The following is a 17,500-nucleotide window of genomic DNA, read 5'->3' as shown; positions in this document are numbered from 1 at the left end:
CTCATCCACAGTTTTATTGATTTTAATGCAGTGGTTTTTATTTTCTGCATAGCAAAAAAAAAGAAAGAAATGAATGAAGATTTTTAACGACTTTCAAGCTAAATCATCAAAGGTTTTAAAAAGATAAAAGCACTCAAAATTTCAAGCCCATCCAAAGATCACATAAAAATCAATACATAAAAACTTTAAAAAAACCCAACAAAAACATTTCTAACAAGTAATATAATCTATACTCCGCAATTTTTAAATTTTCACAAAAATAAAATTAAAATAATGATTTTCACTAGTATATCATGCTTTTAACCATCAGTAGAGGGAATTCAAGTTGATACAGAAAGAAAAATGTCTTATAATTATCTCATATGTTGAATTACAAGGACACACATTCCAGACACACGAAACCATGGAAAGAAATTTGAGAAATAATGGTGACCTAAAGGCTGCTTAATCAAGCATGTTAAAGTGATAAGAAGTCTAACACTATAAAGCACAGTTTTTACAATAAAAGATGTATTGGGTTAATATGGCTACTCACTGATGCTTACCTGACTAAATATCTTAGCACATTAAATCACGGATACTTACAATCAGTCTTAAGATAAACTAGCTTTCACATTTTCAAGCCAAGAGCATGTCATCTTTCCTGTTACACATACTTAGACTGGGAAGTTTTAAGGCTTTAAAATATATAGCAAAAATAAACTCTGGCAATTTGTTTACCAACTCGGATTTGCTTTGACATAATTTTGCAAGTGTATATAAAAGGGCCTTGGTTAGAAGTCAATCAAACATTTAAAAAAAAAAACAAAGAGAAGAGATAAAGAGGAATCTCACATTTAATATTATCTTGAACTGCCTCTGTTTTTCTACCCATACTAAATCAAAATAAATGTAACTGAATAAATTATAGTAGTAGTCAATGAAAACAGAAATAAAAGCAGCACTAAAATGTACCAGGTATATGTACTTAAAAAGCATAATAAAAGAATGAATAGGATATTGAGTATATATAAAAGTTCCAGTATTATATATATTTAAAAATATTTTTACTACAAACTACCATATTACAGCATATTTGCATTTAAAAGCAAACCATTACAGTTCAGTTTCTATTGCCCTCTGGGAATAAATTAGTCATTCTCTCCGATCATAACCAGTATACATCAATATTTTGAAATACATACCGTATTTTTAAGGAAATAAGACTGTATATATGCATATATATGTATATATACAGTATACATATATATGAAATATATATATCACTGTAAATAAACACTAATGTTGTGGATTTTTTTTAAAAAGCATGAATTATTAGACACTGAGTTTAGCTTTTGAGTCCCACTGTATATCTATGAAGAGCATAATGATGTCATATTGCTTTTATTGCTGAAAATGTAATCCGAGCAAAGCAAAGAAGGAAAGAACCACCCGCAACCCAAACAAACTTAGCGAATAAAAATGAAAAGCAACATCAATTTCACTGCAGACAAACCCAGTCACACAGATTAAGCAAGCACAATACTGGTGCGTCTTATCTCTGACCACAGGAGGAGGGTAGACAGATTCTACAGGATGAAGAAATTCAGACTATGTAATAGGCAGAATCAATTGTTACCTGCCTCAATCAATGCCGCTCCACTTTCACTGTTCAGCAGCTCACAAATAATTAAAGTTATCCGGGACAAAAACCTCATCTGTAATGACTAGCTAACCGCCACCATGACAAACTTCAAAGTCAGTGATATCAATCTGAATTCAATAGTGTGGAACTGGATATAGCTGATGAATAAGTATGAATCTTACCCTGATGGTCCATGCACGCACTTCATCTGGGCCTGCAGTGAAAAAGTATTCTAGTTGGAGTGCTGCAAACCCAGCCTTAATGATCTTTGGCAAAGCGCTGAAATAAAATGAAACAAATTCATTCAATATATAAGGTGACTGTGGCAGAGATAGGTACAAAGATAAATTTATTCATTTCCAGAAATGTTAAAAAAATGTGTAAATGACCACACATCTTTTGTAATATATTTGAAGATGCCAGAAATCATATAACTATTTTTAAAAACACATTTTCTAAAATTAGTTTTAACTGTACTAGTCTGGAGATGTCATTTTGAATTGTTTATGATTTTTAAAAAACACATTAAAAGCTTAGATCTACCTATACTATGACTATTTTAATACCATATTAGTTATTTCCAGGACATGGGTCATGGAAGTAACATTATTTGATTGAAATTCAGTGTTTAAACAATATATTACTGTAACTTAGAAAAAATTATGGCAACCAATTCACCCTTTCCCCTCCCCCACCAAACATGACGAAAGAGTTTTGGCGATCACTCCTTCTCAAAAATATACATAACTAATACCTATGTTATAATTAAAACACTGTACGGAGATGACAGATGACAGTTAAAAACTTAATTTAAAATAAATCTTTTCACTCTGTCTCATGGTAAAGAAAGGAGAAGATTCCCTCTTTATAATGGTAATTACTCTGTCATTTATTATTCTATCAGCGCAAGCAATTAAATTACTGCAAGGAAATAGTTGATAATAAAGTGTGGGGAAAATGAATGCTAATTAACCTTTGTGTCATGTTCGCTTCCAGATACTTCTGTCTCTCCTCAGCACTCAATTCTTGCAACTTGAGTTCCAGGGCCCCACTAAAAGGAATGACCAAGGCACCTGGGTCATACTTGTCCACCCACTCTTTAATTTTTATCAACCTGTAGACAAAAAAGGGCACAACATTATCTTGTAGTGCATGCATGACTGTACCACATTCATTATTATCAAGTAGCACATACATATTCATAAGAATTGCACGGTTTTATGATGCCATCTTTTTTGTGTATAGCTTTCCAAGGTCAAGGCATTAACAGGCAGCAATTGCTTCAGGTATACGCCATAATATTTTACTGTAATCTAGTTTTACTTTAGCACATTATCTATAGGAACTATTATACAAATATTTCAAAACTTTTAGTTACACTAAATTTGTTCAGCATTAAGAGCTATGCCCTTGAATAAAATCTCAAGTTTATGATTTCTTACTTCCCTTACTTTATAAAGTGAATTTTTAAAAAGAAAGAAAAATTCTGTTTGTAAAGGAAATCACACTTGAAAGTATCACCTAATTTTGAAGAGTCTCTGGTAGCAAATTCACCCAGATACCCACAAGACTGGTTCAGAATTTACAGCTCTATCTGGTTTTGAGGGAAATTTCTGCTACCTAAACCAATCATGTCCAGAAAAGCAGATTTCTAAATCTATCTTATCATATTCACACTGTTCTTGTGAACCTGGATTTTGTAGAATAAGGAATGATTACAAATGCAGAGGAGATAAGTTCCTTTAAACAAAGGATTTGGAAAGCCAAATCAGTTAGGAAACTGATACTAGCTGTTACCTGAAAAAAAAAAAAAAGAGTATCGGGTAATTTTTCCTCTTCTTCTAAAGTGGTAATTAGAACTCAAAAGAAATAAGTGTCGGATCGGAATAACCACATTTCGATCCCACTACTTTTATATCTTTTTATTTCTGTGCAGCTTATTGAAATGTTCTAAGCCTAAGTTTTCTAATCTGTCTAATAGTATATCTCATAAAAAGCTATAGAAATAATGCCTGGCAAACCAACAACAGTAGTTACTATGATGATTTGAGTTAGTTTCCAGAGCAGACTGATATCCCATTCAGCCATTCATACGTATATTGTTTTACAGCACTGATTACAATCCTCACATTGGATCACCATCAGGATATATTCTTATAATTCTGGAACTGAGTTTAGGATAGAATTGATTATAGGTTTCATACAATTTATACTTAAAAAATTTAATGTATATTATTGTTTACTAAAATTCCATAATGAAACCAATGTTTTAATGAATAATACTGTAATAAAATTGAAACAGAAATTCTTTAAATAGTCTTATGTAAATGCTACTTTAGGGAAAATTAAAAATAAGAACTAAGCCACAACCTTATCAATAGTTACAGAAACACTATGAGATCAGCAGATTTAGGGATAAAGTTCACACAAATAGTAACACATGTTTGCTGTCCAAATAGGTCCTATTATTTTATTATTAATATGACACCAGTGGTTTTGTGCTTCATTAGTAATATCTTTTCTACTTTTTTTTCCCCCTTTAGGACATATCTTAAAAAAGAGCCAACTTCTAAGATTTCTTTTTGAATAAAGTGTATGATCTGTAAAACAGGAAATCCAAATGAGATATTTTCTTATCCAGAATTACAAAGGACAAGTTAAAAAAAGGGAAAAATTTAAAGTGGCACTTACTAATGCTATACAATAACATTATGGAATTCCTTCTTACTTTACAGGCTTCCACTATTCAAACAAAGCTTTACATTAAGATGCTATTATCAATAGTTTAGTGACACTATGTAAGTCAGAATCAAACAGGAAATTTTAAAGAAATAGATCACACACCAAATAGAGAGTCAATCAAAATAAAAGAAAACAAGCTCATATAAAAGGATAATATAAAAATATCATGCACATTTTGTTTCATGAATATGGTCAGCATAACTAATAAACTAGAGCTGTTCTGAAACAACAAGATAAGAAATAATTACTTTGGCTAAAATATCAATTCAGAATAACAATAGTTCTACCCTATCATTTTAACAACCTTTCCTACCGAGTCCTCAGAAGGATTATTTGCATTCCTCAGGTGTTCTATTGTACAATTCAGATGAATAAAGACTTACAAATCATTCCTCTACCGCCAATGTAAGACTTTGATCTGGTGAATACACCATTGTACCTTAACTGTAATTGGCAAAAAACCTGACAGTGTAGAGCATCACAAGCTTAATAACAAAGGAGAATATCTCAAAGTGTTGACAGATGATCTTCATAATGCAGAAGCAGAGCTGGTACATTTTAGCAGTAAATGAGCACTGAGGTCTAAAGGTCTCTAAAGTGACTGACATCAGACCTGCTACAGCCTCACTAAAAGAAAAAGGTCCCGTAGCACTCTCCGTACAGTGAGTTAGGCTCTTTGCCTGTCTGCCTCACTTTTGTGACTTTCACTGTCACAGAAAACACAGGGAAGATGAAAAGTAAGGTAGGCTCTATGGCTGTCTGCTTTACTTTTGTGACTACGACTATCAAACAAAAGTGAAAAATGTTCCAAAGGGATTTTTAAATCATACTTCAAATAAGGATTAATTAAAAAGAAGGCACACTAAGTATGCATTGCAGACTATATGTATGTATGTGTGTATATATATTATGTATAGTGTATCTGTTAGGTCTAACAGTTAAATTACTGTAATAACGAGGCTAAGATCATAAGTTTGAACCCCATGGGGACTACTTACCTTCTGCAGAAAAATGTCTATTCTATTGCTACAAACCATATCCCCAAACTACAGCTAGTCATCTCAAAAAAGGTGTGCTGCTGGCACATGAGGGATAAGGAAAATTAAAACCAAACTACAAAAACTAAAAAGTATTTCTTCTTGTTGTGTGTCATTGAGTTGTCTATGACTGGTAGTGATCCTATGTACAATAGCTCTGAACTCTGCCCTATTCTGAGCTAGTCCCAAACCTACCCCCATTACCGTAGTTCTTGGGTCAGTCCATCTCATCTGGGGTCTTCCTCTCCTGTTCTGTCCCTCTACCCTCCCACGCATGATGTTCTTCTCCTAGGACTGGTTCCTCCTGGCCACATGCACAAAGTACATGAGATGGAGCTTTAAAACCCTTGCCTCCAAGAAGCAGCCTGGTTACACCCTCTCCAAGAGAGAAGGCACAATAAAAATAATCTGAAGAACATCTGTACAAATAACTGAATTGTTGTTAGGTGCCACTGAGTCACATATGACTCACAGTGACACTGTGACCAATAGACTTGAATCCTGTCCTATCCTGAGCCATGCCCATCACCTCTGATACACTCAAGCCCACTGCTGCCGTCAGTGTCAACTCATCTGATTGGGGGCGTTTCCTCTCTTTTGCTCCCCCTCCACCTTTCTAAGCAGGAACAGCCTCTCCTAGCAACATGTCCAAAGGATGAGAAATGGAGCTTCGTCATCCGTGCTTCAAGGATAGTACTCTCCAAGGAGAAATGTTGCAAATGTCTAAGGAAAGATAGCCAACTGACCATAATGATGATGTTAAAGACTATCAAATCACAAGAGGTAGAGGATAAAGGAACAGTCAAGTCCAATGACTCTCAAAGGGTTAAATTATAGAAAGACTTTCAGAGTGCTAAATTTGAAAATTCACATCAACAGGCTATTTCAAGGGGCTCCAAGGTCCTCTTGATGAAAGCACTTTTGTTTCCCCTAAAGTCTCATGAATGAAAATTGGGGAGAAGAACTGTCATTAACTGTATTTTTATCTCCCCCCCACCCCCACCCCCCGCAAGTAGGATCCTAGTAGCAAGGTAACAAAGCAGGGACAATCTGGTTTTTTAATCAGTAAACAGAACACTCTTTGTATGACAGAAGTAGAGTTAGTACATTTTAGCGGTCCCAACAATGCTATATGGTGCCTTGAGACACACTAGCAGGGGTGATTTCTCAGTTAGAATCTGGTAGAGGAAATCTTTAATAATAAAGAGTCCAGTACTAAATTTTCCCAAAAGATCACATTTCAGATTCCTTGACTTACAATAATCTGATCTTTTCAGCTAGTTTTGAAATTCCTAAATCCATAAATTGAATTTTCACAGGGTTAGTTTACAATGTTTGTTTATCTTTCTCCAGTCTTCAAATTTATTTTGAAACATCCTGCTTAGCCTTCTTTTGTGACAGTTTACTCTTGCTTTATAAATTCTGTCCCTTTCAATGTTTCAAGCAGATTAATGAGAAAGTTTCTTTCAGCAAGAATTATTTCCTTGCTCATCTCTCCTCTTCACAAGTCTGTAATCTGCTGAGGACTTTTTTCACTGCACTGGGTTCCTGCGTGTATGTGTGTATTTTTTCCCTTCCATTTTGGCAGCAGTTAACTTTTAAGGGATTCCTTTGGTCCTCTGGGTTATTGAGGTGGATAGTTTGTGGCTACATCTTTTTAGGGGAGATTGATGATGTCACCTGGGCCCTGGGTAACTGTATATAGTTCTAAGTTTAGGGTTTCTATACCAGGCTATAAATGAAGAAAATGTTTCCTTACTTCTTATACTTCTTATTTCTAAGAATAGTACCTTTCTCCCTAGTCTGGAAGACAGAATGTGTATTTTTCTAGTATCTGATCATGGAACAGACAGCTTTCCCCACCTAGACTTTGAGTGGGTCTAGTTCTGGCACTTGTAGTGTGAGGCCTTCAGCCTTATTTCACTACTTAATGGACACTAAGACTTCTATGCCAACTACTGTCCAATTCCTGAGGGTCACACACTGTTAGTTTCACTCTAGTGTCACTGAATTTCCTCTTTAGTTTTGGTACCTTTTCTTTGCTTTCAACCCATGCTGCATGTTCCAAAACTATCACACCACTACCAAGACTACCCTTTCCAGTTTATTTTATTATGTGTTCCTATACCTCAGGAGAAAAGAAAAAAAAGGGGGGGGGTCTTCTGTATTGGTTCAGTCCACCATCTTAACTGGAAGCTTCCACATTAGTTAAATCTTCTATTTTATTGTGTTCTAGCACAATAGTGCTCAGGGGTTTTTTGACTGGTGGACTAGAGGTAAGAAGCTGCAAGGCAATCCAAACACACACAGTTTGAACCCGCCAGCAGCTCCATGGGAGAAGGATGGGCAATCTCCTTTCGTGCGATTAACTGCTTCTAAAAACCCACTGGAGGGTCAGCTATGAGTTGGTTCCAACTTGACGGCAAACAACAGCACAATAAGAAATAGCTTTTACACCTTGATACAAAAATATGGTACATAGAAATATACATCCAATTGAAAAAGTTTTCACAAAACATATTACCTTTCTGATATAAAACAAACAAACAAAAAAATCACAGTGCTGTCCGATATTTTGGATAAAGCCAAATTCTTGCAACTTAACCATCCCCAAAACCACTTTCAAATAGTTTTCTCTAACATACTTGAATATGCATTTCAACCTTTTTTATGTTTCATGCTTTTCAACTACTCCCAGACATTCAAATAATATTTTATAAAAATTCTTTAAAGGGAGCTCACTCAGTCTAGCACAAAAGACCAGTTACATTACCATCTATCTCTGAATATTAGACCTTTCTCAAATCTGAAGCCTAATCTATGCAATATCAAAGTAAATTGAAAATCTTGAAAATAATTTTATAGAGTATTGTTAGACAACCACAACTTACATGTGAACTAATGCCATCTTTACCTTTTTAAACAAAATCAGTAGTGACATGCTGTTTCTAACTAGGTAAAAAAATCATAAAGTTATGTAACACAAACAAAGGAAGTCCGAGAGCTGAAATTGAGAGACATAATGCCAATCAGTCACACTGCTCATTATGTGGATGTATCATTATCTCAGGAGATAATGGCAAACACCAAGGACTTTTCTAGTGCCCTTCCTCCCTTCTAAGTTTACGTACACTTCTTTTTGTGGTTTTTGTTGTTCTTGTGTGCAGTCAAATCAGATCCAACTGGCAAAGGGGGAGACTGCCCCTCCTTCTCCCGTGGAGTATTGGGTGGATTTGAACTGCTCGCTTTCAAGATTGCAGTGCAGCTTCTTGCCACTAGGCCACAAGAGTACATCTACTCAAGATCCAAAAGAATCATTTCTAGATATAAAATTCCTTTTTTCCACTTTCCAAATATGATCATGGCAAACTGTTAGCTCTATACAAGCCCTTAAAAAACAAAAAAGGACAAGTAGGATTTAGTATAAGGTAGAAATTAAAGAGGTCTTGTAGCCCAATAGTTAAGTAAATAAAAGTTCTATGGACTGAATCCACCTGATAGTCCTGAGGAGAAAAGGTTTCTATAAAGTTTACAGTCTAGGAAACTATCAGGGCAGTTGTCTGTCCTATAGGGTTGCTGTAACTTCTGATCTGACAGTTGTTGTTGCTGTTAGATGCCATCAAGTACGACCTATAGTGACTCTATGAACACATATGTGAACTCTGTCCTATCCTGTACCACTCTCACAATCTCTCACACACTCTAGACCCTGGCTGCAGTCACTGAGTTAATGTACCTAGGTGAGAGTTTTCTTCCCCACTGCCATCCTTCCATCTTCCTAAGCACAGAATAACTTCTAGCAGCATGCACAAAGTATATGAGATAAAGCTTTGGCATCCCTGCCGACAAGGAGCAATCCGGTTGCACTTTCTCCATGACATAACTATATGTTCTTTTGACAGTCCCTGGGATATTCAGTACTCGTCTCCAAACCCACAGCTCAAAGGCATCTTATGTCAGTTTTATATATTGTCCAGCTCTTAATAGCGCAGCAAGTGACTGAAAAGGCCATGGCCTAAATCATACACACCTCAGTCCTCAGACAAACATCATCGCTCCTCAATCATTTGGAGAGGTCCCTGACCGCAGACTTTCCCAGTGCAACACATCTCATCCACCCCTCCCACCATGTCTCTTGATAGTGCACAACAACAATTACATGGGAAGAGATTGCCCACCCTTCTCCTGCTACAGTTATCTTCTTTTTTTTTGGTGTAAAATCTTTAATATAAAAAAATTTCTCAAGAATTTCCTCATTCTGTTGAATCACCTTTCTAGGGAATGGGAACAAATATGAATCTTTTCTAATCAATTGGCCAGGTAGCTATTCTTCAAATTTCCTGACATAAACTGGTGAGCACATCCAGGGTGGCATCTATTAACTGAAACATATCTCTTGGTATCCTACTGATTGCTGGGGCTTTGTTTTTGCCAATGCTTTCAATGCACTTTGAACTTCTTCCTTCATTGATCATATGACTTCCTGAAATATTTCTGTGTTGATCCATTCCTTTTGGTACAGTGATTCTGATATTCCTTTCATCTTTTTTGATGCTTCTGGGATCATTCAAGATTTTGCCAAGTTATCTTCTTAAAGAGGACATAACACTAAAAATCTGCTGTCCTTGAGTCAATTCCAACTACAGCAACACCGTTAAGGACAGACTTGGGAAAAAGATGGACAATCTCCTCACATGCAATTTACAACCTCAGACTCCGATTGAGAGCTCTGAGTCAGTTCTGATCCAACAACAAATGAGTGAGTGATCAGGACAAAGTAGAACAGCCCTCTAGGTTTTCCAAGGCTATAAATCTTTAAGAGGTAGGCTGCCCCATCTTTTTTCCTGTGTAGAGGCTAGTGAGTTAGAACCACTGACCTTTTAGTATAGTTCTTTAATTACTGCACCTCCAGGGCTTCAAAGACAACATAAACATGATTTAAATAACTTAGCTATTTTACAAATATCAACAAATATCATTGGAAATACCACTAAAATTAATAGCGAAAGCATTACACAAAGTAAACCACATAAACAATATTCTTTCACAGTGGGGAAAAAGAGTATCAGTTCTACAAAATTCAAATTCCAAACTCTTCAAAATCCTTTGAATTAATACTTGATCTGAAGACAATGCTCTAGAGATCAGCAGGGCAGTCACCCCACTTATGTGTTTCTCTGAACTTCTGACTTCAGAGAAATGTCAATTCAGAGCCTGTGAGGGCAATCTCTTATTGGTAAGACAGGTCAAGGTGCTCCCGATTAAAGGCCAAGTTGATTGCCCAAACACGTAGGTACTGGTGTGGAGCCAAATACGGTGAGGCAGGCACAGGGTTGGGGTGACTGCAAGGGCAGGTCAAACACTTGGGGGACCTTACTCGAACCTCAGCTGTCTGAGTGTGGTCATGATTGGGGTCCCTACTCAAATTCCCGCTGTCCATTTCCCACCCAGTGGTTTTCACTTAGTGGTCCCTGCCCAGTGGCATTTACTCAGGTGGCCTCACACAGCATCCCCTGCCCAAGCAGGGTCCTGGATCCAAGAGGACCCGAAAGGTCAAAGTCAAATTCCACCGACCCACTAGCCTCTGGCTGGTCTGCAGAGTCCACAAAAGTTCAGACAGATTACCAGTGGCTGGCTCATTTCTGGGCAGTCGGTGTGGCCCAAGAGAGCTTGTCCAAATTCCCCACCAGTGGGCATCCCCTTGGGTGTGAATTAATACTAAAAGATATCTTTTGTTTTACTTCTTGTAAACATTTTTTGAATGATAGTTATTAAAAAACTCAATGAGAATAGCAGGAGTTAATTTTAAACTGAGTAGCTGTCAATTATTTCATCTTGCTTGTATCAACAATCAACACCCTTGGTACCAGCAGTCAGGAAATCAGGAAATGTATTGCACTGGGCAAAACTGCAGTCAGGAACTTCTCCAAAGAGCAACCTGGTATCACCCTCTCCAGGATGAACTTGTTTTTTTCTCCTAGTGTTCCATGGTATATTCAATACTCTTCTCCAGCAACACAACTAAAAGACATCTATTCTTCTTTTATTATCCTTAGACATTGTCCAGCTGACACATAGCAAGTAATTGCAAAGACCATGACCTGGATCAGGTGCACCTTAATCTCTAGACTGATATCATTGCTCAATACTCTGGAGATGTCCCTGACAGTATACTTTCCCCAATGTCTTTTGATTTCCTGGCTGCTCGTACCAAGAGTGTTGACTGTGGAGTCAAGCAAGCTGAAGCTGTTAACAATCTTATCTCCTCACAGTCTATCATGATGCCGTCAACTGGTCCAGTGGTGAGAATCTTTGTTTTCTTGATGTTGAGCTTCAATCCATACTGAAGGGAGCTTGGAAAAAATGTAGAATCTTGGCCCTGACCTCAGATCTGTCTATTCATTTTAACAAAAACTCCAAATAATTAATATTAAACTGTCAGAAGCACTTTAATATTAAACTTTTAAAAAGGGCTTAGAAAATAAAAGTACATTAACAAAAAGCATGAAAATTTGGGATGACCATGTTGACAAATGATAACGAAACAGATGTTGACTGACTATCCCACTGATAAAGAAAAGGAAAAAATCATAGAAAAATTTAAAGAAGAAAGTCACTACACTTTGAGGACATAGAAACAGAATGTTTGTTCTGAACCGACTATAATATTAAAGGAGTTTCAGATTCACAGGAAAAACATAATTAACTGGTGTAGACAGAATTCCAGAAGACAGATTTTGTGAAATCTGAATTCATATTAAGTGAGAGATATTACCATAAATTGTTCCCTATCAGAACTCCATTTCTTCTGAAGTCTCTATAATAAGATGGCAAGTGTGTTTATGCATGTATACACAAACATATGCTGTCATATGTATCTATTTACAGATATATTTTTAGAGAAACGAGCATTTCTTTTGTAGCAAATAAACACCAGACTTAAGGCATTCTGTCTTAAAAATGAACAAGCTTTCTGACTTTTAAGGAAAACAGCAAGGCTATGATGAAATTTAAAGGAAAAAGTTTACAACAGGCAAAACTAAACAAAACTCACTGCTGTGGAGTCAATTCTGACTCAAAGTGACTCCATTAAGAGGCTCTACATTGTTTTAAGAGGAGACTGGCATCTTTTCCCCAAGGAGGAGTTGATGGATTTGAGTCACCAAACCTTTCTATTAGCAGCTCAGCATGTAATATGTTATGCCATGAGAATGACAGTAGATTTGCCAATTGCAACATGTATTTTGATTGCTTGACTGCTGCTACCACAAGTGCTGACTGTGCAGTCAAGCCAAATCCCTGACTTCAACCTTCATCTATCACACTGTTACCTATCGGTCCAGCAGTGAGATGTTTTTCTCCCTTCATGTTGAGGTGTAATTCATACTGAAGGCTGGAGTTTTCTTCAGTTTCTGTAAGCAAGTCTGTGTCATCTGTATAATGTAGGCTGTGAGTCTTCCTCCAATCATTATTCCACATCCTTTTTTTATATCGCCCAGCTTCTTTAATTATTTACTCAGCACAGAGATTGAATAGGTCAATCTTCTGTCTTGGAAGAAGTGTAATCAGGGTGTTCCTTAGAGGAAAGGAGGAAATTTCATCTCACACACCTTGGGTTCGTTGTCATAAAGCACCCCAGTCCTTAAAAAAGGCCAAGACGTAGACCCTGAATGAGACGGACTGATAAAGTGACTCTAAAAGGCTTACACACAGCATAGAGCAAGGCTTCAATCAGCAGTTCATAAGGTCACTATGAACTGAAGTCAGTTTGACAGGACCCAACAATGACAACACGCTACCAGAGTGCATTATGTACCTCTTATATAAAGCAACCCTAAAATAAATTAGAAAAGCTGAAATACTCTTAGCATCTTGGAAGTCATTACTACTCTGGGATTTCTTTAAGCCTAAGTATGCTTACAAAAATAATGTAATTAATCTTTATTTGATAAAACTGTAGTAAGAACTATAGTAGGTGGAAAGGACCCATTAAAAAAAATTCTTTGCAATGAACAAAGAGGAGGAACTATCATGGTAGATCCTAATTCGAGTCAATCATGGTATTCGATTTTCCAGGTGGCAATCAGTTTGGAAATATACACTTGAACCAGTTCTAGAGTACTAGTCAACAGGGCTCATGGAGCATAAGAAGAAAGTCTGCTAGAGGACTTCAGGAGAAAGTCCTAAAATAGTTACTTATCCCTTAAAAAGAGATAGAAAGAAAAAGGATTTCATTTCATGAAATCCTTGACAATTTCAATCTTTTCTTCATTTATTATGGTGTTTCATACTGGTCCAGTGGTGAGATTTTTTGTTTTCTAAATGTTTATAAGTAACCCATATTCAAGGCTGTAGTCTCTGATTTTCTTCAGTAAGTGCTCAAATCTTCTTTCTATAAACAAAGTAGAAGTGTTAAGGATTTAAACATTAAATGAGGTAGTCAAGAAAGCCTCAATGAAAACAAAGTGAGAAATACATTGAAAACTCTGGACATACACTCAATCAGAATAAAAAGCAAGTATAAATTAGATTACGAGTAAGAATGCTTAAGGAATAAGCAGGAGCCAAGTTTAAAGTGAGATTAATGAGGGGGAGGGAAAGCAGGAAGTCATGTCATAGAAATCCACAATCAGATTCATCATAGCAGCAGTCAAGAAATCAAGACATGCTGCATTCGGAAAATCTGCTGTCAAGAACCAATTCAAAGTGCTAACGAGCAAGAATGTCAGTTTAAAGACTAAGAGGTGCCTGCAAAAGTTATGGTATTTTTAATTGCTTCATATGATCTACAAGTTGGACAGTGAATAACGAAGACCTAAAAAGAATTGATGCCTTTGAATTGTGATATTGGCAAAGCATACTGGCCTACTGATAAAAGCTGCACTGCAATGAAGGCGTGCAGTTCAAATCTACTAGCTGTTCTGCAGGAGAAAGTTGGGCTATCTCCTCTGATGTGATTTACTGCCTCTGAAAACCCAGTAGAGGGCCAGTTATGAGTTGGTTCCAGTTTGATAGCATGAAACAACTACTCCTGTATTCCAACCGCAGTAATTATTTATATGTTGAATTTCTGCATTAATGTCATCTGAAGAAAAGGGAATATAACTTGCACTGTGTGCTATCTCCCTAAATACATTAATATTTTCTTATTCTCAGTACTTTTTACTTCATCTCTTCCAGGGATCAAAGGTAGCCTTTGGACTTTAACAAAGTCTGGACAAGGAAGTCACTGATAGCATCTACATTCTTCACTCTCAATACTCAGGCATTCTCAAACCTTGGAAATATGCTTCAAATTCACACACAAAAGGCCAAATACTGTGAGTTCATTTACTTGAAATGTGCTAAAAAATGCAAATGCAAAGAGATAGAAAGCAGATTTGTTGTTGCTAGAGGGGAGGTGAAGAGGGAGGTGGGGCGTGGGGAGCTACCATCCATGGGCATGTTTTTGGGTTTTGTTTTGGTTTTTTTCCTTTTTGGATGATGAAAGTGGTCTGGTGATGATACAATTTTGTGAATTTATGAAATCCACTGGATTGTACACTATAAAAATGAAAATTTAATTTAAAAATAAGACACAAACCCCAAATTAAAATGAGAACTTAGTCTAAAGATGAAAAAAAAATGCTAATATTCCATACTTTGTAGCCTTATAATATTTGATGTTTCTGTGGAGACAGTTTGAGACACTAGGAAAAGTAGAGGCTTGTACTTTGTAATGCCAATATCTATTCAAATCCTAACTCAGTTGCTTCAGAGCAATGAGATTTCAGGAAAGCCTTTAAACTTCCTAACAGTTCTAACAAAAATAATAATACCTGCCTTCAGAGGCTGATTAAGGGGTCTAGAATATAGAGAGCTTCAAAAGTTAGTCCTCAATTACAGTTTTCTCCTATTAATATTAGTTAATAATAATAGTTAATTATTAATAGTTATTGTTGAGCCTAAAATACTGTTAAGAGTACCTCCTAGTAGGGAATGAGAACTCTTAAAAATCAGGACTCTCTTTCTGGGAAGAAGTCTTTTCCTATGGGAATCTTTATTGTTAGGGAGGAAACTGGAGGGGAAAGAATTCAAGCATAATGATGGCAAAAATACACATTGAGCAACTGTGTGTAGTCACAGCAGCACGCTGTGTATCTTGGGGATGTGCAACATGGAAAAAAGGTGGAGCAGGCAAGGGAGGACAAACAAGTAAGTAATTATAAGACCCTGTAAAGTTAGGATAGAATCAGGTGAAGAAGCAGCAAGGGAAGAGATACATAAAACCTCAAAATAAGATTTTGGGGTAAAATTATCAGTACATTTACTAGCATTTTCATGTACAGGGAGTACCTTGGCGATGCTGCAGATTTGGCTCCAGGTCACAATGATAAAGAGAGTATCATTAAAGCAAGGCATACACCAAATATTTTTTTGTTTCTTAGTGCATAAACAGTTATCTTAACACTGTATCGTAATCTATTAAGTGTAGAATAGTATCATGAAAAAGTCTGAAGTATTGTGAGAATTACCAAAATGTGACATAAAGACATGAAGTATACACATGCTGTTGGAAAAATTGTTATCAATAAGACTTTCTTTCCCCAAATGGACTTTTTTTAGGCAGAGTTGCCACACATTTTCAGCATTTGAAAACCACAATATATATAAAGTACAGTAAAATGACACACAATGAAATACGGTATATACTGGATCTAATTTTTTTAAAAAAATTCCAGGTTAATTAAGTTTTCCTTGCAAACTAGAAACCTCAAAGAAAAAGATAAACACATGTGCACAAGAGTCAAAATTAATTTTCACAGGAATCTTTCCCCCAATAGATATTTATTCTTAAAATTGTTCTTCAATCTTTGGAGAATGATTCTATATTCTAACAAAGTAGCCCATTTCCTCCATTCACCTTGTGGGCACATGTGATTTCTTAAAGTAGTAGTACACAACAGAGTAAGTACAAAGACAAAAGCAAGTGTGAAAAGGGGGTTGGGGGTGAGGAAAGAACAAAACCCACTCTCTCTGAGTAGATGCCAATTCACAGTTCCCCATAAGAAAGAGGAGAACTACCCCACAAGGCTTCTAAGGCTGGCAATCTTGACGGAAGCAGACTGCTCCAATTTTCTCCCTTGGAGTCCTGATGGGTTCACATCGCCCACCTTCTGGTTAGCAGCTGAGCACTTTAAACACTATGCCACCAGGGCTCCATTACAGAATAGGCACTAAAAAAAGAGAAATGGGAGGACCTTACCCAAATTTCAGGAGCTGCAAACAGATACATGCATCTATTTTCATTTATATGTATTTTCAGAAGAGCTAAGTGGAGTCACATTACATATCCTTCTCCTTATCAGTGTACAGTGTGTAACCTGTGTCAAAAATTATGCTGCTTCTGAAAGACTTGTTAAAGAATGTGTATTCTAACTTACCACTGAGCCATCAGAGTTCCCTCAACATACAGTAACTTTTGTTACTTATGAAGGAAAGAATGTATGCTTTGTCTTTTTGAACATCTCAATATTTAGGTCAGTTTCTTAAACAGTTTTCTGCTGTCATCTAATAATTAATTAATTAATAATAATAATAATAATTGGTAACAGCTTATACATACTTTAACTAGCTCAACAGAACCATATGACACAAGAAAATGAATATATGGAAAACATGTGAATATAGAATCGTTATATACCAGAACACGCAACTGGTTTCACTGGTTCGTTTGTCAAGTAAGAACGAATACACCAGAGACCTTGTTTTGCACTGTATGCAAAACAGACTTTCATAAGCAAAAATACAAAGTTCACTAACTTTAAAGGAATGCTATTATTCAAGGACACCTATAGATTATTCCTTTGCAAAGAACAGGCCATGGTGGACTAGGGTTAGCCATCTTTTTTCTCACCTGTATATAATATTATCTGAAAATAATATTACCTGATTCATAGAGTCATTGTGAAGAGAAAGTGAGAAAATGTATACTAAATGTTTAGCATGGTATCTGGTTCTCAATATATATTGGTGTTATGTACCATTAAATCAGAACCCTCCAGTGGGTTTTCAGAGGCAGTCAAGAACAAGAAAGTTAAACAAAAAGTTAAAAAAA

General features: G+C 36.2%; 1 protein-coding gene across 1 annotated transcript in view; it reads right to left on the bottom strand.

Moving 5' to 3' along the window:
- The window catches only part of OLA1 (Obg-like ATPase 1), a 211,813-nt gene that overhangs the window by 4,154 nt on the left and 190,159 nt on the right, over nt 1–17,500 (bottom strand). Inside the window, exons 8-9 of the mRNA XM_006878823.1 lie at nt 2,598–2,738; nt 1,807–1,903 (exon numbers count right to left, since the gene is read on the bottom strand). Of these exons, the coding sequence (XP_006878885.1) occupies nt 1,807–1,903; nt 2,598–2,738 (238 nt within the window). The remainder of the gene's footprint in view (nt 1–1,806; nt 1,904–2,597; nt 2,739–17,500) is intronic.

This window comes from Elephantulus edwardii, unplaced genomic scaffold, assembly GCF_000299155.1.
Source record: "Elephantulus edwardii isolate Elephantulus edwardi_28Jun2011 unplaced genomic scaffold, EleEdw1.0 scaffold00001, whole genome shotgun sequence".
Classification (NCBI taxonomy): Eukaryota; Metazoa; Chordata; class Mammalia; order Macroscelidea; family Macroscelididae; genus Elephantulus; species Elephantulus edwardii.
Note: the sequence above shows the minus strand (reverse complement) of the source record. Positions and strands in the feature narration are given on the sequence as shown.